At 38.5% G+C, this 24,155-nt stretch overlaps 2 protein-coding genes across 3 annotated transcripts in view; one reads left to right on the top strand and one right to left on the bottom strand.

Moving 5' to 3' along the window:
* Nucleotides 1-12,840: 12,840 nt before the first annotated feature.
* Nucleotides 12,841-13,950, bottom strand: LOC121887391 (somatostatin receptor type 2). Its single transcript, XM_042398126.1, has one exon. The coding sequence runs from the start codon at nucleotides 13,858-13,860 to the stop codon at nucleotides 12,841-12,843; it is 1,020 nt and encodes a 339-aa protein (XP_042254060.1). The 5' UTR covers nucleotides 13,861-13,950.
* Nucleotides 13,951-19,715: 5,765 nt separating this feature from the next.
* The window catches only part of LOC121887649 (zinc transporter ZIP11-like), a 132,890-nt gene continuing 128,450 nt past the window's right edge, over nucleotides 19,716-24,155 (top strand). For both annotated transcript variants that reach the window (XM_042398579.1, XM_042398580.1), the window contains exons 1-3: nucleotides 19,716-19,765; nucleotides 21,677-21,794; nucleotides 22,234-22,272. In XM_042398579.1, the coding sequence (XP_042254513.1) occupies nucleotides 21,687-21,794; nucleotides 22,234-22,272 (147 nt within the window). In that variant the 5' untranslated portion in view covers nucleotides 19,716-19,765; nucleotides 21,677-21,686. The remainder of the gene's footprint in view (nucleotides 19,766-21,676; nucleotides 21,795-22,233; nucleotides 22,273-24,155) is intronic.

The following is a 24,155-nucleotide window of genomic DNA, read 5'->3' on the forward strand; positions in this document are numbered from 1 at the left end:
CTTGGGACTCTTTCTTGACTTGGGGTGTGACTCAGGACTTGGGACTTGGGAGGGAAGATTTTAGACTTACTTGTGACGTGCAAATCAATCAATCAATCAATAACTTTTTCTCACCTGTGGAATAAACTGGTGGATCTTGAGTTAGTTTTTTGTCTTGCAAATTAAATACAATTTATGGCTGTGTACATTGTTGGTAACCAGGAAATGTCTTTATGGCTGAAACTGACCTTTTTCACAAGGATCTGTGTGATAATATGTATAATGTTCAGCTTCTTAGTTTTGTATTTTAGAGCTCTAACATTTCCTAATCATCACTAAACACAAAGTACATCTGAAGCTGATGGAAATGTTCAGTTTTGCAGGTATTTGGTCTTAAAAACAGTATTGGACCAAGGGAAATTCTGACATGATGGCACCAGAGCAAAAGACAGGAATCACCAAAGTTGTTACTAAACATTGTCTGGCATTGACTAGTAGAGGCTGAGATATTTCACTGGATAAGTGAAAACTTTGAACTGCTGACCAGGATCTTTTTTTTTTTTTTTTTTGGAATCAGTCATGAATCAGCTCATATTAAACTGTAGTGAGCAACATATACTGTTAGCCAGAAAGGATTTTTAACATTTCAAAGACAGCCATTGGAAGCCTCTGAGCAATGCTTGAGGGCCAACAAAGCAGCCAGTAAATCATACGGTTTCTACTTATCAAAGCTCAGAGGTGAGTCATCAAAGTTCATGAACCTCTCCAAACCACTTGACTCAAGTTCTATCAGTATAAATCCTTGAATCTCAAAGACTGAACAGACTACCAGCTGGCTCTGAGTGCCCAACTAAGAGCTTAAATCTTAAAACCAATAGAAATGTATTGGAAAGTGACTTTTTAAATGAATTACAATCAGGACAAAAAGGAAAATTGAAAATGCATACTAGTAATAAACAACCATGATTCGATATGTGCTAGACCTCTGTTTGACCCCATGAGTCCACAGTGGAAGAACATTTCACCACCAGGCAGCACTGACTTCAAAAGCTGAGAAATCATTGACAACGTATTGATTCAGTGGACAGAACAGGGAGGCCAGGCTATGTTCATTTTGTCAAATACTACCTCTGAGTGCAGTGTTACAGATAAAAAGAAACAAGTGCAAATGAATTTGACAATACAATTTTCCCTGTCTTCAGAAAGTTCCCTCTTTATGTGTTGAGCGAGTTCAGTAAACAATGCAAACTGCAGTACTTATTGACTTTTGTCACAAAGCAAATGACAAATAAGAAAATAACTGGTCTGCCCAATTTGGGAGTTATTTTTCTGTGGTGAATGTTAATGTCTTTTTCACACTCTGCTTTGTTTTCATAGGTGTAAGTTTGAGGTCAAGCACCCGAATAGGCCCAAGATGACAGAGAGCAACTAGTGGGAGTTTTAGTCAACGTGAAATCCAACCCAAACATGAAAGTATCTTGTTATTCCTATAATTTTTAACAGTTTAATCAATAGTTGAAATCTTTCCCATGCCCTCTGTAAGCACTCTGCAAATGTTTTGATGTTAGATAAATGTTGATTTGTGGCCCGAACCAGCGTGTAAAACACGCGTAGATACAATGCTGCAATCGAAGTTGAATTTTGGCACTCTGTGGATCATGATTGTCTCGCTCTCTTTCTCTTAATCCCTCTTTTTGTCTATGTCTCTCTACCACACTCTACCACAAATTTCCCAAATTCCTTTATAAATAACCTTAATCCTGTTTTTCTACATACTTTGAGAAAATGGCTTTCAAAGTTACCACTTTAAAAAGTTTTCCAAAAGCTTTTCTAATATGATTTTTTTTTCACTGTGCCACAATGTCAAACTGTCAAAATATTGTCCTTGTTTCGGTTGATGTTGAAAATGAATAAATCCTGCATGTTTGGAATGAGGCAATTTAGAGAAAATTGAGTCAAGCTCTAAAAGTATTTTTGGTGCATTTCAGTAACGACATCCCTTATTTTCTTAAAGCAACTATGTGTAGATTTTTTATGTGTTTATATCATCTTTAAAATTTATTTAAAAGCTAGTTTCTAAAAAATAGAAAATCCCACTGAAATTTATGTAGATTGGATCCATGGAGGTGTATCAGGCTACTACCACTGGCACACCAGAGTTGGAAATTTTCACAGTGTACACATGGTGGCTTTACATCACAAATTTGAATTTTTAATTAAAGAGGTCATAATATGCCCTTTTCCCAGTTCAATATTCTCATTTTTGTGGTCTCTTTACAAATATTTGCATGTTTTATGATGAAAAAGCACCTAGTTACAGCTGTACAGCCATGGATGCAGCTGCTATGTCTCACTAAGCCTGAAACGGACTGTTTTGTGTCTGCTCAGTGCCCCCATCTCTGATTGGCTGACTGTTTTCTGGGTGATGCATGTCCAGGCCAACCACAAGTAACAGACTAAAGCACACCGAAAGCAAAGGTGAGGAAAGAAACTAGTACAACCATAAATGACGGGAAAACGCAGCAGATACTGTCACAGTCCCACCCCTCCAAGGCAATGTTAGGGGAAACACTGAGTGCATAGATGTGACATCACAACCTTACAGAAGTCCAAACAGCTTGTTTAAAGGCACAGTTTCTGAATATGGACTGTGTGCATTTCTCCGTGGACTGAGCATTTTGATACTTTCACAATATTTATATAGTACCTAGACATGCTTTATAATCAAAAAAGAAATGGAAATCTTCCTTTCTACAATAGGTCACCGTACAAGATAGCCCACCATGAGGTCGACATTTGTGATATTTAGTGAAATGTCTGCTGTTAGACAGATTAGCATTTTGGTACAGACAAAACCAAAGATCTCATAGATTACCACTATACTTACCAAAATGTCTGTAGGGCTGTCGCCAACCAAAGAAAATCTTGGTCGACTGAAATCGTACCTACTCTTGAACTAATCGATGGGTCGATGGGGGGAAAAAAGTGACATTTACGTAATATGGTAAACAAACCAAGTTGGCCCTCTGAGCTAATGCTGCTAACTATGCTAATGATGTAGATGTATGTAATGATGTCGGCAACATTTTTTGTCGACATTAGATATCAAACAAAGCCAAAGACAATATATCGTATTAAGTTGCTGTGAGCTGTAAATTCAACACTTCTAAGTGGAAGGTAGATGATAACGTTATCTCGGAGCCTGACAAGCCTGGGCGAGGCCGCTCTTCTTCCAGGTAGCTTTCCTGCTCCTTCCTCCATGTCTGACTCACCCTGGTCGGCGGCTGTCTTCTCGGCTTGCCACTGGATGTGCAGCTCAATCTTCTTTTTCTTTTTTCTGTTTTATGGTGGGTGGCAACCAGCGTTAAGGTGCATTACCACCACCTACTATGTTGAAGTGTGAACAAGGATTATCTACCCCCACAAACAAAGCACTATCTTTTGGCTAAAATTTCAAGTGTTGGAAGCCCCAGACGCAGTGCCTGGGGTGGGTTCAGGTGTATTGACCAACTGATTGACCAATCGACTGGGAGACAACTGCCCTAATTGTCTGGATATTCTCTTTCCCTTCTGACAGTTAAAGAAACTTTTTCAGGGTGTAGCAGATCATCTGCAATAAATAGGCATGCTTCCGTGGCTATTTCTGTTTCAAGCATAAACTGAAGGGCCTATAGAGTCCTATGGGGACAAACTAGACAAAACTCAATACCTTATCACTGTGAGAGCCAGCCTATCATCAGATCCCCATGCAGCACCTAAAAACAGCTCATTGATAAACCTTGTTTGGTTCTGTGTACTGCCCTCTGCATGATCCTGGGACAATTTCCAGTGGGAATATAAACGATGTTTCCCTCCTGAGAGGCATGTAAATTGAGATGGATGGTTTGGTCAGTTTTGGACGCAGAGTGAAGTGGAAAGATATCTTTTCAGATTACATAAAAAGAAAACAAAAACATCCACAAGACGAAGGAGAGAGGAGATTTTGTTGCTCTGTAGTGTTCGTGAACAAGAGACTGAACCTTATTGTCTTATTTTCACTCCTACAATATCTCATCTGTATAGAGTACATACCCCAACACAGACACATAACAAAAGGAATAAAATTCAAAAGAAAATCCTAGCAACTTGAATGACCTTGTTGACACATTATTTTAGTCTTTCTATGCATCAATAGCACTAACTGGGTCCACTTTTCAAAAAGAACAGTTATTTCTGCAGCTAAAAGGGAGCACAGACATCAGTCACTTTGCAACCCAGTCTGAAAATAATCAGTGAAAGGGAACACTCAGGTACAGATTCATTTAGGCTTTGTTAAAGTGACCAAATTATGGGTTGTTTTTTTCACTCAGATATGGCTAAAATTATGTATCAGGAACTTATTGAAAAAATACAACTTGTTTTCACATTGGTTGGTGAAAAAAAAGTCTGAAAATAATCAGATATGTGTCAGCATACCTTTCATCTGAATGCACAAATCAGTTTTCTGGTCATGTCTGCACTTTATCCCTCTGATGTCTCCCAAATAACAGACCTTAAAAATTGTAAAAACCATACATATGAAATGAAACCTTTCAAGTTAAGTCATCACATGTCACATGAATACAAGGGCATTCAGAGTTTTTTCCTCTTCTACATAGTGTATGTTCCTTATGTGCAAACATCAGTGGCAGCCTCCCAATGCATTAGAGCTGCAGATACCAATATTGTTACTAATAATCCACATTAGTGCATCACAACCAAATTAGGGCATCATAAAATCGAGTGAGTGTAAAAATAAAGTCAAGCACTGGAAAGTCCAATTTTTTATGCTGACAATACCATCTTGTATGCCATCCGCTCTACCACAAACCATGCCTTCGCCAGATTACAGCCTACTTTTAATAATTTCTTTTTATTAATTTAAAGCTTCTAAACTCAAAAAAGACAAAATGTATGCATTTCACAAGAGCACAGGGCTTTAGTGGAAATCTAATTAAATAAATTACTGCATTATTAATTGGACTTTGGTAACATAACAGATTGTACAAAACTCATGTTAAACACCTTGCTCAAAACTTAAAATGTCACTTGGATTCCTTTACCAGATCAGCACCTATTACCATTATACAATCCACTATACCACCTACACTGGATTATGGAAATCTTCTGTATTCTCATTATGCCACTACCCTTAAATCACTGGATGCCATTCACCACATTGCAATTCCATTCATTACTCAGGACAGCTATCTCACTCTCCGCTGTGAGTTAATTAAAGGTCAGAAGGTAATCACTGATACCCAAAAGGCTTTAGCATACTTGTGTTTTCATTTATAAGGCCATGCGATTTAAGTGAGGTACCCTGTGGAGTTTCTGACCTCTACTAGCACTATGGAGTGATTTTTTTATGAGTGGATCCCTGTTTTGTTGGTTTGTTCAGTACAGACACACAGTCCTACCAATGGTTTCACAGTATAACACTGACCTACAGGTGGCGGAAATGCTGAAATGTGCCAGCAAAGGCAGGTAAGAAGACGACTGCAAGCTAGCAAACATGAATATAAACAATGCAGGGTTTAAAACACTTAAAAACTGCTTTATAAGGAAGTAAATGTATTCAACATTTTTTAGACCTCAAGGATACATGCAATGCATTTTTGTGAGTAACACTCAATGTAATCATCACATTTTTTTGTTTACAAGAAAACTCCCCAGGGTACCTTTAAATTGCCAAGATATTTAACATCCTTGTGTGGGTTCAAAGTGAATAAGTATGACACCATATCACAGGATAAGATTAGCTACTGGAATGAACTTTAAAGCAAACTGAAGTTCAAGACACTCATCCCTCTGGGGGACTTCTACTGTACTATATGGGAGTTCTACTGTCTGATACTTTTCCTAATATTTGTAAATGTTTTAAAGGACCACTGTGTAGGATTTAGTGACATCTAGCAGTGAGGTTTCAGATTGCAACCAACTGATAAACTGATTGTTCTAAAAGTGATCTTTGTCTCAATGAGGCATCCTGACTAGTTACCAGATTCTTTCTTGTAACCAAAGATTCCTCCAACAGCTGGAAAGCACAAAACTTGAGGTTCCTATTAATGCTTCTTGAAGAGTGGAATTAGAGGCAAAGTGCAGGTGTATTTCAGCCATTAAAGAAAGTTGCATCTGTACATGTGCTGTACAATACTTTGAATGGAGCTAACATCTTCCCCATTGAGCAGATGTCGAAGTAATTTAAAAAACATTGCAAAACAGTCACATGGCAAAAGCATTAACTCACTTTATATTTCACATTCTTGTTGTCACAGCCAAAGTGACAACAAATCCCGTCTGTCCCCTGCAACACTGCCACCCTGGCTCAGCAGTGGATTGTTTTTGTCATAAACATGTAAATTTTGGCCATTTGTCAGTCAGTTGCACAATCACTGAAATAGGAAGTAGAGATTATAAAGATGAATCCCTTGTTGGGAAATGAGGTGAGGGAGGGAGGAGTAGAAAGAAAGAAAGAAAAAAAAGAGAAGTTGGAGGTGGAAATCGAAAAAGGGATATGGAGAAAGAGATGAAGATATGCCTGACAGTCAGTGGATATGTAAATTACCAAATTGACCTTTGTTGGTCTGTTCCTCGAATCATGTCATGGACAAATACACACATTCACACACACAAACACACATCCAATCTCTCACTCTCAGGGGTCCCATCAATATTCTTTATTGAGGAACCTCTCAGGCAGTTTTCATCTGGTCTTAATTACATGTAGAGGGTGAAGGCTGGATCAGTCAGAGTAAAGCAGACCAATGAAAATAACTGCTGTCTTCCAGTGCTTTTAATTAGGACCAACACACACACACACACACACATGCACACACACTTGAGAAGTTTTAACCAGTGTGACCTTTTGGATTATGGTGTAACAATATGTTGTAAATCTTGTATCCTTCTGCATGTTTGATTGAATTGTGGTTAATTGAACAATATACCATGTGTTTTGCATGTTTTTATTTAATAGTTCAGTGTAGTGGTTTGTGGCTGGTATCTAGTGGTTGTTTTTATAATATTAAAAAGCTGGTAATGTGTGTTCTGCTGAAAACAAATACTCTAACTGAACAAGGGAAACACAGCTCATTCATTTGTCCCTGCTGGTTGAAACTACAGCGTTATTAAACTTTTTTTATAACACTTTTCAAGATTAGGAAAAGTTCATGGTCTTAGATTAATATAGAAAGAAGTGTGCAGTGATTTGAAGCACAACATGTTTATTAACATTAAACTGAAACCACAATCTTTCACTAACCTTAACCGAAGTGCTTTTGTTGCCTCGAACTAACCACAGATGGAACTCAATAACTACATTTATCAAAGCAATATAATTGGGAAAATAATTTAGTAGTATAGAAATATAATCTCTTGGAGACAATGTTGGTTATATGGCGGCCCAAGGAACATGTACACCACATTTTGTTGGGTCTTAGTCTGCTTAATGGGGTAAAAGCTGTAAAAAGTTCACTGAATAGTTGCCTGTGTGTTATTCATTAGTTATGACGCTTTTGTAAACTATTCATGTTCTAGGTTTCGGCCCCTGACCTCTATGAAGTCAGAAAGAGTAGTGACTTGCTTTGACTCTGGTCAAAGCCAGTTACTTTGAGTGAAGTTTTGTTGTTGCACTTTATGAATTTTCATTTTATTTATTGGTTATGAGGGTGTTGTAAGGCCACAGTAACACCAAAAACCTCACAGATTTCACTGATTAGTTGACTTGTTCTGTAATGAGCTGTCGTATTAACAACTTCAGATTTCTAATAAAATGCATTTTGCAATAGAAATTATTATTTACATTATTATTTACATTATTTACATCAAATACTTATTCATTTTCAAATAGGTTGGCACAAAAACACAGTTTTATGATTGAAATTCAAAATGGAAACACGGGACACATTCTCAAGGTGCTTCTTATTCGTCCTTTTTTTTCTATTGTGACATCACTACTAAGGTGACAGAGTGGGAGCCTGGGTGGAGCTCAGAGAGGATCAGCAAGTTCCACACCTCAAATGTACAGTGACACACCTTAATGCAAACATGCCCCACCCGCCCCAGGTGTACTTATTTTTAAACCCTCAGTAGATTGTTAGAGCACATACATGACATATTAGTTGTACTTAACTCCACCTGACTGAGGCCCCGTGGTGCACTGTGGTTTTCACGTGGTTTCTTCCAGGAAGTTAGATGCAGAAAAGTATCTCTTGGCATTTGACATGTTTGTGGTGGCATTTTCAAAAGAAATCATATTGGGATTTTTCATGTCGTTTAGTTTCTAAGGGTTTACTGAACAGAATGATATTAAAAACTGCTGAAAAGTTTCACAAAAGCTGAATATTGCCATTGAATACAACATTTTCTGATTGTAAGCTGTTGTCTGTGCGATAAATCTAATGTTTTTCCATTGTATATTTGTTGAAATTATTAAATCTGTATGATATTACATTTTTAGATATTTTCAACAAAATTACAATCGCTAATCAGGTACATCCAGGGTCATACTGCTAATACTGGTGTGTGAAAAAAAGAATAATGGGATAACGGTTGGGGGCTGAGTTACAAAGAAGCTATTTTCTGCTTTGTTTTGGGTGGGACTAAAGCGTTTAGCATCAATATCTTTCGATTAAAAAGTATAATAATAATTTAAACCAAGATACACATTAGACAAAGAACCGGCATCTGGTGCCCATTTAAAGAACTGCATCTCAAGGCACTTCAGCTTTGGGTTCAACATTCAGCCGTGGTGGCTGACACTGAGGTGGAGCCAGAGGGATTATGACACAGAATAGTACACATGCCCCAAACTCTGCCTTCCCTGAACTCCACCACCTCACCCCACCCCCACCACAATGTTCAGAAACAGATTACATGACCAAGAACTCAGTGACCCCAACAGGTAAACCTGAACACCTTTTCACTCAGGTTTTTTTTTAAACATCACAGTATCCCACTGTGAGGCATTAACTGCTTAGGTTTAAAAGATATAACATAAAAAAGTGCTTTCATTATCAAAATCCCACAATTCTGGTCATATTTGTGTGACACCAGAAACCAGTTAATTGTGATTTCCTTTAGGGACATTTTACATCTATTTGATATCTAATTATTAAGATGACATCTGTTGGGACAGATTCAAGTCATCAAGCCTTTAGTTTAATTGATACCATAATTTTTAAATCAGGCCCTAAATATTTATGATATCATGTCTCATGTATCATCTCATCATGAATGTTTCAGGCTTTAGGGGCACCACTGAACATGGCCTCCTCTTGCACATTGCTGTCCATCAAGTTCCTCTTTGCCGTTGGCACTTGAGCATCTTTAAAACTTTCAGTGGACGTGGCAGGGTTTATTAGCTCTTTTAAAAACAAGCAGGAAGACTCAAGTGGGTCTCAGCTTGCAGGCTTGAAATTTACAGTCTTTCCAATTCACAGAGTGCCTCTGGGAAAAGAACTGGAGCAGATGCTCATGAAGACACTCTGTTTGTTTGTTGATCTTGCAGCCTGTGAAGACCATGGTATTTTGGAAATCCAAACGTACACCAGCCAATTTCAGCATTTGACCAACCTATTTTTCTATAATAGAGTCTCTATATGGTGGCTTTCTATGTCCATATGTCACCTGTGTGCATGTGTGTCCTCGTGTGCATGCAAACAAACAGAACAGGGACCCACTCATGAAAACGTTGCTCTACAGCACTACTAGTGGTCAAAAACTCCACTGGGTACCTTTAAGTAGAAGTACCAGTGCAACAATGTAGCAATACAATGTTAAAAAGAAAAGTCCTGCACAAAATGTTTATTTAAGTAAAAGTACAGAAGTATTATCATTAAAATGTACTTAAAGTATCAAAAGCAAAATGACTTGTTCTGCAGAAAAAATGTCCCTGTGACTGATATATTACTAAATATTACACTACTAGATTGTTAACACAGATGCATCAATGTTTAAGCAGAATTTTACCGTTGTAGCTGGTCAAGGTGGAGCAAATTTTAATTACTTTACATTTAGATTGTCCAGGGTTCCCAAACTGGAGGTCAGTCCCCCCTCCAAAGGTTCACAGGCTACATACATCAAAGAGGTGATGTGATTAATGGGCTAGAACAGGGGAAAAAAATCTTTTGAAACAGTTAATTGAACGAAACATTCACAGATGTTTAAATGGGAAATGTCTCCACATCTGAAGTGTGATAAGGGGACCAAAGTGGACTTTTTTGTAAGGGAGTCACAAGCAAACATGGTTGGGAACCACTGATTTAATCTTTACCAATGAAAATATATTGCACAATTTATAATTTTAGCATGTTTTTTAAATGTAAAATCTTAATCTGAAAAGTATGCCTGAATGTACTTGTCAAAAATGTAGTGCAGTAAAAAGTACAATATTTTCCTCTGGAATTTACTGGAGTATGAAGTACCATAACAGATAAACACTTAAGTAAAGAACCTCAAAATTGTTCTTGTGCTTGAGTAAATGTACTTACAGTAGATACTTTACACAACTGCCATGACTTCAAGAGTGACAAAGTTGTCAGAAATTGGAGTGCTTGGTGTTCTCTTTCAACTGTGTTCATGAATCTAATACACAGTGTGATTGGTTGTGGTTCATTCTGAAATACAGTAAGAAACAGAAATAAGCATAAAAAACAGTATTTATTTACAGACACTGTAGCAATAGCATCTGACAATATCACTTTTGTAGAGTATCTAGCGTAATAAACAATATTAGTGATGTTCAGTCCCATATCTCGATTCACAATCTCAATACAGCTATCTAGAGTTAATCGACAGAAAATGTATCACATACAATCATAATCTCTGGTACAAATCAGATTAATCTTTTTCTAAGCAAAATACAGATTGTCACTCACATCATTTTCCCATTTATACATATTTGTATGAGTAAATACAGTTTATTTACCAGGGCTATGGCACTACTAAATAATGCCGCTTCTACCCCTATCCCCTCACTCTCCAGTGTGCAATAACTAGAGCAAGACCAGTACTTTAATATACTTTGCACTTTATGTATTTTACGTAACAGTCTAATGTTTTTAATGTTTTTCATCAATGTTTATCTCTCCTTTTATTATTATTTTTTATTTTTTTACATGTGCTGTGCACTTACAGGGTTCTGCAATTCCATTGTCTTGAACAATGACAATAAAGCTCTATCTATCTATCTATCTATCTATCTATCTATCTTATAATCGACAGCCAACATCTGTTCTTCACAATCCACTTTTGAAAAGGTATACAAGTATTTGTGTTAAGGTATGTAGTGTTTAGTGATGAGCCCAGTGCTGCGATTGGATCGTCCCATCTATCTTGAGTGTGTTTACACCTGATTTCTACGTCTTTTTGATCTTTCTCATTTCAATCTGATCACCCAGGATGCGTGCTAACCTCAGAGGAAAAGGGAACTTAAAGCCAAAGCCACATTGCTGAAATTAATGACCAAAAAAGCATGTTGTTACATAAAATTATCATTTCAATCAAGGTGACTGTTGAGTTTTCACAGAAATCGATGGATTAACATGCCACTGTGTGACTTTATGAAAGCCTTTCCAGTGACATTGGATAACATCAAAATGTTTTCATCAACATTCCTCAGGCTAAAGACAAGACTGCTTTTATAAACTGCTGACATTTTGCAGATTCAGTCTTTTCACAGAACATTAAAAAAGACAGATTTCATTCAAGAGCAAATAATGATGCAGATAATGAAGACATTTTAAGACAAGTGCTGGTATTTTTTCACTCATTTCAAAGAGTTCAGTTTTATTTTGGTCTTTGCCTGTTTTGGAAATCCTCATAAGTAAGTCAGTATCAAGCAGAATACCACAGCTAGCCTGAGGCACACACAGTCCCCAACATGCATGTGTACAGGTAAATGCACATGGCCACCCAGGCATATACACACATCTGATGCCCTCCTACCCTTAAAACGACTTGGACATCATCCAGCTGTTTAGTAGGTGTGTGTGTGTGTGTGTGTGTGTGTGTGTATGCTACTTGGCCTCAGGCATGTGACCCATGTAAGACTGTTTACACTCTACCTGTCCACACTTCATCCCTCTTGTGCCTCATTTTATTAGTTCAGTGAAATGCAGTATAACAGGAGATGCAATAGAGCAGGTTGTTTCAGTGGTGAGTTATTAGAGGACAAATTATAAAACAGGTCTGAGTCAGACAGAGTACGGGTGGGTCTGTATTTTATCGAGACAGGGGATTTATCAGACAAAGAAAGTGTTATGGAAATCCTCCAGATCCAATTGAATTATGCTGTTTGATGAGCATTTTTCTTCCTTTTTGGCATAAGAAACTCTTCCTGACATACTAGAGCCAAAGCCAACTCTTCCATTTCCACAGGGAGGACAGAGTCAACACTTCAGCTGGGCAGAAAGATTCACAGTCAGGACTCAAACATGACATTCTGTGATCAGCAGAAGTGGGTTGAAAACCCCAACATCTGAGACACTTGATTGAACACCTGCATTTCAGACAGTGATGACCAAAATTCACACCTTGCAAACACACAATATACAGTCAAAAAGACAAGAAATCCAATTTGTCCAAAAGGACAGAAGAAAATCTAAGACAGTTTATATACAGCTTTCTTTCTTGGAGGAAAATAATGTACCTTCAACAGATCCCATGCTACGTAGAGTAAATAATAGTTATTCATGAAGGCAAAAAAAGCAAAATCAGAATTGACATATCAAGAAACTGTCCCTTAAATGAGTACTGAAGCTTAAAGAAGTTGAAAAGCACAATACGGTGCATCATTACTAGAAATGGAGTTAAACGGTGGGTCAGTTTTTTGTTTTCTCTCTATGCCAGAATTGTGACATTCTGCACACCTGTGTCATTTAGGTCATACCGTTCAGTGTTGCACTGCATGCTGGGAGTTGACTTGGTGGCAGGGCAGAGGAGGGTGCGGAAATGCCTCCTGAAGGTATCAGAGAGGCAGGCGTAGAGGATGGGGTTAGCGCAGCTCCATGAGTACGACAGCAGGACCACAACCTCAAAAGCCCGGGCAAAGGTGAGGACCAGGCCAGTTTGATACAGGGAACAGAAGTTGAAGGTGTAAAACGGCAGCCAGCACATGCCGAACACAACCACCACTGCGACCACCATCTTGGTGACCTGTTTCTCCAGCCGTTGGCTCTCGTGGTTTGGTGTTGTAGCTTGGAGCCGCTTGGACTTCAAGGTGAGCAGCAGCACCGTGTAGGACACCGTCATGACGGTGAACGGCAAAGCAAAGCCCATGACGAAGGTGTAAGAGAGGACGCCGAGCCACCAGGTGTCTGAAACAAGGTCTGGTATACACAGGCCTCGTTCTGCTGAGAAGTGAAGCGCCATGGGAAGAATAGTGAGGAGCGAGAACAACCACAGGAATGCTGAAACTATCTTGGCGCAGCGCGGAGTTCTCCAACGGGCGAACCGAAGCGGGTAGGTCAGCGCCATGTAGCGGTCGATGCTCATCATCGTCAGGCAGAAGACACTGGTGAATTGATTGATGCCATCCAGCACCATGACCACTTTGCACACCACATCGCCAAACATCCAGTGGTTCTGGAAGTTCTGGCTTGCTATGAAGGGAAGACCAACCATGAAGAGTCCATCCGCCAGCGCCAGATTGAAAATGTACACCGTGGTGGCTGATGACATTTTGTCCAATTTCAAAATGGCAACGATTACCAGGGAGTTCCCAGCCAGTCCCAGGATGCAAACCACCAGGTAGAGAATGGCCATGGTGATACCAAAACCATCAATATTGTCCTCAGCGTAAAAATGCTCATCCACATAGCTCTGATTGTAGTCTATATCTGGTAAAAATAAGGCGTCCATTTTGCCTCAGTGTGTCAAATGATCAAAAAGAAAATAAAAACACAAAATTATGCTCAGAACGCTAGCACTTCAGATGCAGTAAATTCTCTGCTTCTGTTCAAATCCCTCTGGAAGCAGTATCGAGAGTCACCTCTTTTACTCTCTGTAGTGGAAGCAAAAGTAGAGGGGAAGGAGTAAACAACTGAACTGAAAAACCTGAAAATCAAACACCGTTTTCAGGTTCAAGAACAGCCAGGCTTCAGCAACTCTTCAACTCCCCCCATCCAGTCAATTGTCACTTCCAAAAACTCAAAGTTTATTCCTTTGTGGTGGAGACTTCTCTCTGATGCCCACGTGCACTTTCTCTCTCTCACACACACACACACACACATACACACACACACACACACTCGCATAAACACACTCAGTGATGCACAGCGCTGTTGAAATGAGCAGGACGGCCGCTCAGACGCTTGCCTGACCGTTCTCTCTCCCTGGGAGCCCTTTTATATCTCTTCCCCCCACAGAGTATGAAGAGTGTGTCTGCTGATGTGTGTGTGTGTGTTTGTGTGTGTGGAACCCCTCCACCCCCTCGTTCATCAGTCTCCAGAGACTGTGATAAACTCCAGCTTGGCTCACGCCCCTCCTGAGTGCTCCCCCAGTTCCTCTGCCGTAACGCTGTTTCCAAGGTAAACCCCTGGCCCCATCTGCTACAATACTTTTGTTTTCATAACTTTTTCTTTCCAGGCTTTCTTCTCTCCCCTCTGCTTCTGTTTACCTCACCCCTCCCACCCTCCCCTCCATCTATTTTGTCTCACCACACTCCACCCCTGGGCTCCCCTCCTTTTCTGCCTCCTTTGCTCCTTCATAGTTCAGTGGGGGGCGGGGGGGCATACAACTAAACCTAACAAACACTCACTCACACACAGATAATAAAATTATCTCATCACTCAAGCCACCCACCTTTAAAACCCAGGCAGAGTAAATCTGTAGATAGGAAAGAGAAGTCCCCTGTCTGTTTTCTCAGGGATTTTGTTTTTTGACATTTGACATGGGATGCTGTTTTTGCTTCTTCGACTCCTTCCGCCCTCCTCCTTGTTTTTCTCAGGACACTCCATATATCACAAAAGGAGGACATATATAGAGAAAAAGTCAAAAAAAGTTGGAAAAAAAGGTGAAAAGGGAGAAAAATGATGGAGAAAGAGGGAGAAGGGGAGCATGTTTGGGGGGGTTGTTGGTGAAGATTAAAGAGCGTGGATGAACGATGACCTTCGTCCTGTTGCTGCTCCGACACGCATAGCTGAAATACCCCGGGAATGTCCCCCAGAAAACATCCAGCGTGTTCCACTATCCACCATCAACACAGGCAAAACTAGGCAATTCTGCCCATCTCTTTGACCTTTATCCAGAATTTGATCTAATTTCAAAGACATTTAACACTTTATTTAAGAGCTCATTCATCAGATGCCACAGATTTCCTCAGAAATTTCTTGAGACATACCTTCACTCTGCCTTTTAACTGGTTCCAATTAACTGAAAAAATGCCTTTGTAGTCTAAACTCCTGATTAGGTTGTGGTTTAAGTTCCCCCAGGAGACTAGCGCTTCATCCAATGAAGCCTGCCTCTCCATCCCCCATAAAAACATCCCTGGAAACACTTTGTTTCATGGTGCTAAATTTGGAGACGTTTGACAGCTTCGTATTTCACAGGCAGTATTTCACTGCGGTGTTCAGAGAGACATTCTGGCATCCATATCCACGTGCTGCAGAGCTGTCTGTAACAAAAAGACGAGCCATGTGGAATCAAATGGATAACATCTCTCACGTCGGCAAAGTAAAGGCTAAGGGCTACAGTACTTCACTGTTCATTAGATAATAGGCTTTTTTAAAAAAGACTCATGTAGCCAGGTCGTATTTTTCTCTAAGGACTGTCCTTGCACTTCACAATCTTACATGATCATTGTGGGGTCACAAGAAGAGGTTTTTACTTCCACTTGTAATCTGCACTCCTTTCTAGTGGTTATTTGTTATGTTGATACTTCAGAAATAAAAGTGTGTTCTTGTCTTGTACAGGTCAGATGAGCATGAGATGAAGACTGCCTGAAACTCAAAATGTAAATGTAAATCAAACGGAACTAAGAGTATGCTGCCATGCTAGGTGCTGTGTGAGGCTGTACTGAGGCACAGCAATACTTTGAGCTAAATGCTAATGTCAGTGTGCTAGAGTTATACAGTTAACATCTGGTATGTATTTAGGCATGTGTTATCTTTCCCCCCTATTGATTAAACAATCTTATAATGTTGTTTGCACAGTCTTTGTATTATTCAATTGTTTGCTTGGGCCCCTAATTATACATTATCAAGAATATGTATTTAGTAGTGGAATGTCAGCTTGTCGATAATGTCACTGATTGCGAATTAGCACCAGGTGTGAGATGTACATATCAGAGTGTACAGTATCTGACGCATGTATTGAATTTGCGTAAGAAAGACCAAGTGCAGCCAAAATGTTGGTTAAACGATGAAATCATTGGGGCTTAGTGAGCGATTGTCTTCCCTTCAGTAAATGTCAGCATGCTAACATGCTCACAATGACAGTGCTATCACACTGATGTTTTGACATCCTAGTTTAGCATGTTAGCATGCTAACATTCACTAATAAGCACTTATCACAAAATGCAGCTGAGGCCTGTAGGAATGTCATTAGTTTTGCAGGTATTTGGTCATGAACCAAAATATTGGACAAACTGAAATTTTAACCTGATGACAATACTAGGTGAAAAGTCAGGAAATTTAATTTGTAAATCGTCTAATAATTGTTGAGATATTTCATTTAAGACCAAAAATATCAACCCTTTGGTGGCACTAGAGGGAATCACCAAAGTCATCAGGATACATCCTCTGGGAATCATGAATGTCTGTACAAAATGCTGTGCCAATTCATCTTGAAAATGTCAAACTATGTCACTGAGTGGATGAAAACTTTCCTCTGCTGGAGCTAGTGGAAAAGTCAGAGAGTAACCAATGTCATTAGGATTCACCTTGAAGGGATGAGATGCTGAATATCTCTGGCAAATTTCATGGCAATCCATCCAACAGTTGTCAAGATATTTCCCTCTGAACCAAAGTGGTGGAATGACAGACCAACATTGCCATCCATAAATCCATGATGCTAGCGTGGCTACAAAATCCCCAAATGAATCACAGGGACCATCTGCAGCTTGCATGCATTATTATAATTATTCCAGTAAAATGTGAATCAGACAGTGTTATTGTAACTTTGACAAAAATCGTTTCATAAGAGGGCATTTTCAGTAAAAGATGTTAGATGGCACACGGCACCAAATGCCTTCAGCCTTCCAGAGAAGAAATCTGGAAAGTAAACAAGTCTAATTATCTTGTTTATTCTTTCTGGGTATCAGCTTATTTTCATCTTTTTTTTGTTTCCCAGCAAGACTGACTATAAATCTAAAGTTACTCATGAGTTATACCAATTCCTGTCATTGCAACACTGGAATGAAAAATATTTAAGGGAATGGCGGAAGAACAATAATCTCAACTGCACTTTAACATCTGTGTTTCATTATAGATAAAGCTGCCGTGACATAATTTAAATACATCAGTGGTGATTTATTGTGTCCAGAGTAGCATAGTCACTTTTATGTGTCACAATGGTTGGTAATAATTATTTTTAAACAGCTATTCGCAGGAAAAGATACTTAAACTTACTAACACTGTAATAAGGGTTAGTGACACTGTACCACTGTTTTTCTTTGGCGGTATATTCTTGTTATTATCATTCAAAAATGTCCAAAATATGCGGCATGATATCAGGCTGGGATATTTCCAATGCAGGTGTTTTGAAGATGTATTAGCATAAAACAGCAGGGATCTCAAACATCAATGGCAAACATCAGTTTTTGATGTCAGTTCCTCAAAATCAAAGAGCAAGGGCTTCTTTCTTGAGCTGCCATTTTGTACCGATTTTTGGTAATCCAGTAAGGAGAGAAACCATTGAAGAAAAAGCAGAAAGATTTTACAGTTTAGCCCCAAAAGATAAGGATGGAATGGAGACATTAAAGGTATTCTGCATTTTAAGTCATGGACTTCACTTCACAAATGTCACAGAATTCATTCCCTTGACTTTTTACCTTAAAATTCTTATGAGAATTAAATTATTTTTTTCTCATGACAATTTCTGTAAGCTGATGTTTTCGGTTACATTTAATATTTGTGGAAAATTCGGATCATATGCTAATCAAAGGTTGCAAATGTGGCACCTGGATTTTCTTTTTCCCTTTAATTCTATAAATCTATGATTTATTCATGTATTTCTGTCTTTCTTTGACAAAAACTACAGTGGATGACAATTAAGTGGAAGGTACATCATGACTTCAACATCAGAAAACATTAATATATTGGAATCATTGTTTATTTGCTGATTATAATGAAGGTCACTTATTGTGGGTTTGAGGACAAATGGCTCATCATTCCCTCCTTGCTTTATGAGAAACTGCAAATGGTGCATTCAAAAGAGTCTCCTATCCACCTCCATTCACTTCTTCAGTAATTTGCAGTACTGTATTGAAGGTAAAAGAATAAACAGATAACAGGCAGAAATACTCCTTCTGTCTCGTTCCTTTGTACACAAAATAACCAATGAAAAATACTGTCAGCGTCTAATTGATTAAGAACTATTAATTCGTATCACCGTCATCCAATGTGTTACAAAATAATTGCCACTGTGGTTTACAGCAAACTTTTAAATCCTAGCTGGAAAAAAATCTGCAGAGGAAGTGTACAAAAAAGGAAATTTAGAGAAGAGAGATTGCATCAGTAAAGGGATCAAATGTCAAGATGACAAGGAATTACCGCTGAGAGGTGAATGAGAGCAGCAATTCTGGAAACTTCTACTGGGAAGAAAAAATTCCTGAACAAAATCCTTGCAATCTGTTCCTTGTCAAAAACAGTAAAAAGTCCACATGTGCACACACACGTGCACCCAAATAGCAGTGGTGAAGTATTCAGATCCTTTACTTAAGTAAAAACAGTGATACTACTGTATAAAAATACTTTGTTAAAGCTAAATGTTCAGCTTTGAAAATCTTACTTAAAAGTACTATTAGCAACATGTACTTAAAGTTGAAAAAATAAAAATGCAGAAACATGGCCATGGCCCCTGTGAGTGTGTACACGCACACACACACACACACACAGATAGTTGTACCTATAACAATGCAACATATTTAACAGGCTCATATGTTTTGCATGTAAAATTTTAATATGTTAGCTAACCGATAACTAAAACAGACTGGAGTAAGTAGAAGTACAAAGAGACATAAAATGGAAATACACAGATAAAATACAAGTATCTCAAATATGTACTTAAGTACAGTACTTCAGTCACTGTATTTACTTACATTCCACCACTGCCAAAAACACACAACACACACATACCTACTGCAACATGACACTCACACAACCACTCAACTGTACACACACACACACACACACACACACACATAATATATAAATAAATAAAACAGCTTGTCACATTTTCATGTGTTTGCCTGATGCTTTGTCTCCTGTGTATTCTTATGAGATCCTCACAGATTTCAAAAATCTATTTTCAGATTAGATGTATTTTTTCAACAGCTCAGATAAGCTTGATCCAGTCTTGCGTCTCTGATGAGACAATGAAATGCACTTTAATATTGTCAAATGTTTCTTTCTGAACTCCCTTAAGGACCTCTATGTGTGCATACTTTTTGAACATGTTTTTTTTATGAATGAAGGCGCCCTTCGCTACTGCTGTCAAAGCGATTGACCAATAGGCTGCGAGGAGGGGCGGGTTTTTATTGGTCATAGACACGTGTACCGGGAAGTAGGAAGTAAATACAGAGGAGTAGAGGTGCCACTGGAAACAAGTAAGTAAACCTGAGACTAATGTCAAAAACAGCGATAATGTAAACTTAGGGTAACGTTAAACTTTGCCGAATGAGTGCATGTTGTTTGATAATACATTAGAACAGCGTTTCAGCGAAATATAACAGTGTTATGTATGATATAAAGCGAGAAAGCATCTCAGGTTAGCCGGTTGGCTGTCATTTACAGGTTAGTCACGTCGGTTACCTGTTAACATTATGTGCTGCATGTGTATGTGAGAGAGTTTGTACCTCAGTTACATGAAAACCAGTGAAAGTACACACTGCAGCGTTAAGGAAGCCGCATTAAAGCAGTTTAAGCAGCCTACTTTGACAGTGAATGAGTTAAAAAAAAAGACATTTCTAGCAGTTTCTGTAAAAATGTTAGCTGTCGGTTAAAGCTGGGAACACATAACTACACACGAATGTATTTAACTTCACATTCAAAACTGATTCCACATTTATGAGATGACTATCAACATATCAGTAGTCAGTGCACTATAAAAGCATCTTTCACTGCTGCTGTGTGGTAAATATTCCCATTGCATATATATATATTTGTTTTATTAATGTGTTCATGAAAATATCATTTGATGGTTATGTAAAAGCAGCTTACACTGGTAAATATCTCCAAGATGTGTCAGTTAAAGCTACTTTAAAGTGAGACCATGTAACTTTTGAAGGAAGAAATAACATAAACGCCTTCTTACAAATAAAAAGTTGAATTCATAAGCTATAAAATGCACCCTTGCTCATTTCAATACTCTCAGGATACTTGCTGCTAAAGCTAAGCTCATTGATGGCCATTGTTAGGTAGTGTGAGCAAACCTTGGATAGATATTACTGTATAAAAGACATGAATAGGGCTGGACAATATGGACAAAATTAAATATCACAATATTTTTGACCAAATTCCTTGATATTGATATATATTGACTATTGGTGCTTTCACAAAATATTTACACAATGAGATTTTTGATAAATAATCATCTGTGGATGATATAATGTGGATATAATGACTAGGTGGCAGTCTGGTAAGTTCAGAAAATTACATCACTTTATTGTAATGCAGCCTTTAAAACCAGGAACAGAACACTTATGCCATATCGTGATATTATGATATCCAAAATCTAAGGGGATATCTAGTCTCATACACGATATTGATATAATATCGATAATTTGCCCAGCCCTAGACATGACTGACTCTTTCTTTAGGACTCTTTTATACTTATGCCACTGTTACATTACATTTTAACATTTACCATTATACAGTATTTGTGATTAACCCCAAAGAAAAAAAGAACGTAGAGGCGAAGTTTATGTTTATGAATGCAACTCTCCTACTTAAATGATTAGAATTTGAAAAGTGTTTTGTTTGTGTGAATGACAAAAGTATTAAGAGCACCTGCTGTACTTTGCATTTATTATGGGAGAAACATGAATCTTAAACATATTTTAGGCTGTAATATCTGCTGACTCCAACAGGTTTAACCACACAGATGCAAACAGAAAAAGTCCAGGACATTAACATCCTTGGTAAACAGGATTTAACGTTCATTTGTTCTGTTGTGCGCTGAAACAAACTCAGCAGGTGTGGGTTAGACTAGTAATATGAGGGCTTAAAGACACACTTGTTGATTTAAGATAAGTCAGCCAAAGTACATTTACCTGAATGTGTTATCTGTTCTCTGTCATTCCTGTTTATACAGAGCATCAACAATCTCATCCACATACCAGAATCATCATAACAACACCTAGATAGAGACAATATTTACTTCAGCCTCGTAGGAGTATTTAAAAGTAGGGCAGCTACTTGAAGTTTTTCACTTGATTCTGAAAGTCTTTTAGAAAAGAAGAGAACAAGATATCACGTGAATGCACAATTGGATAACTTTTAAGTGTCTGTGTGTGCAGGTCTGGCACCATGCTAGAAGGCTACAGCCCCGTGACCCAGGCCCTGTTGGGGACTCTGTTCACCTGGGGTCTGACTGCTGCCGGAGCCGCCCTGGTGTTTGTCTTCTCCAGCCGGCAGGTATCGTATGAACACCAGAATCCTCTGTCACTCTGGGCTGTGGCAAACATTTTACACTGAATATTTTATGTGGATGTTCATCATAGCTTCAAGTGAGGCACAAAATCAATCAAATATATTAGTGATGAAATAAGCCAAGCTGTAAACAGCACATAAATTAACAATATGTTATGTTAAGATAACGTGTTTTGTAATGTTCTTAGCCATTCATTGCCTGAGAGTGTGTTACAGCACATCACATGAAACCCTTTTATTGACAAAACCATGTTGCTAGTTTTTTGTTATCTCTGAACCTGTGACTCTTGGGCCATGTTGCATTTTTGCCTGTTGAGTCAACAGTATGAAGTTTACTGTAGGGTTACATGTTACACTGTCAGGGTTTGAGGATATTGATTTGACTGACATGTACGCAATATGTCTTCCTGTCTGCCCCTTTCAGAAGCGCATCTTGGATGGAAGTTTAGGCTTCGCAGCAGGGGTGAGTTGGATTCCTTTTTTAACTGAACCACACCCACACATTCAGTACAGGTAGGAGGATGCTGTGCTGTAATGGCTTTTGGATGTTTTCCTGTGGCAGGCTGAGACACAGAAATAATGTGTCACATTCAGATGCCACATTATTTCATAAAAGTTTGAGATAAATGTTCCCCCTGGAGGAATTCTTGGCCTTATCATGTCTAAAGAGGCATTATACTGCAATAGAAAATATATCCCCAGAACCCCAGTATCTGACTCTTACAATTACATTTTTTGATTTCCTGCAAGGGTTGCGGTTCACAGACGATATTTATCAAATGTCTCAGAGGAGGAAGTCATGGGCAAATCTAAACTGGCACATAAATGTTAAGTCTTAGAGTGATGTCTGTTAAAATAGTAAAATAACTTTTTCAGCTTTTTAAACCTTTTGAAAGTCATTTTGTACTGTATCTCTTCCAAGATTTAGAGAGCTGCCACAATATATGAACCTATTAGAAGTTCACAGAAGAGGGAAATGATGGGATAAACATTTATTCACATTAGTAAATGATCAATCACTGACACATCGAGCAGACACAGAGGAAAATTAGTTGTGTGTCTGGCCACTTGGCAAATGTACGTCCGGTAATCACTCTCCCTTTTGCTCCTTTTTGGTCTCCACTGATTATCTAATTCCTGAGGAAAATATCTGGCTCTTTAGCCGCTAATTGCTGTGCTACATTCACCAGCTAATCACCAACTTTGTCTGTCTGCTGTTTGGTGCTGGACAGGTAGCGTACAGCTTCCTTCTGCTGCTGGAATCAAGGCTGATGAGAGCTCTGAGACTGAGCCAAAACAGTAAAGTTTTGGGTCATAAAACCAAACCAATGAGCTGAAAGATTGGTGATAATTCTCTGTGGGTTTGAGTGCCACCTGGCTTATTACACATAATCTTCTGAAATTAAAAAAATGGCACAGCTCTAAATAAAACCTGTTGTAACTTATTCTCAAAAAGGTTTACCACCCTGCACAAAGAGAGTCATGAATAGTCATTGTCAAAAACAGTTCACATGAAAAAGTGTAGATAAGCAGAGAGCAGACCACCAACACTGCCAAAACATTGACATTATTATAGTCAAGTCATGCTCACATTAAAGCTATGGGCCAGTGAACTTCATTAGGTTTTCTTGCAAAACAGTGTTAAGCAACGTGCTGCATCCAACCGTTATAAGCCCTTTTAAAAAGCAGAGGAATTCACTCTAAGTAACTTTTTTTAATTTTGTGATATACTAACATTTTTATACACTACAAAATTGTCTTAAGTTTTTTTCCACATCAAGGTGAACAGTAGATCTGCTTTCTAGTCTGTTAAATGTGTTTTACTGATGTCACTACAAGATGACATCATTCATTCTTTCGTCTAACATAGAACCTAGAACTATTTTTCTACCTCTTGCATGTAGCAAACTCCTGAAATCATCCTTAAATCACATACTTTTGTGAAATGAACATATATTTAGTGCTGGTGAAACCTTACTTTGTGATTCCTTGTGGTGATTCTGAGATTGCTGAGAATTACAGGCCCAGATAAGTAAGGTGAAAAGACTAATGCCCAATGATGAGAGATTAGCTACGCTTCCTCAATACGGAGAGTGGCAGGAAAGATAGACGTAATCTCAGTCAGCTCTTATCTCAGCTTCATCTTGACGGCTTTTTAATTACATCCCAAGCTATACTTATGATCTTATACATCCAAATGCAATAAGGCATAGAAAAGCTGAGGGGTGTTTCTGTAAGACTTCAATTCTTTCTCATTTTATGAATATGCTTTTAATATATAATCTTGAAAAACCCAGCCGCTCAGAATGAACACGGTGAATTATTGATACAAAGGGGCAGAGTTAC

Source organism: Thunnus maccoyii, chromosome 20 (assembly GCF_910596095.1).
Source record: "Thunnus maccoyii chromosome 20, fThuMac1.1, whole genome shotgun sequence".
NCBI lineage: Eukaryota > Metazoa > Chordata > Actinopteri > Scombriformes > Scombridae > Thunnus > Thunnus maccoyii.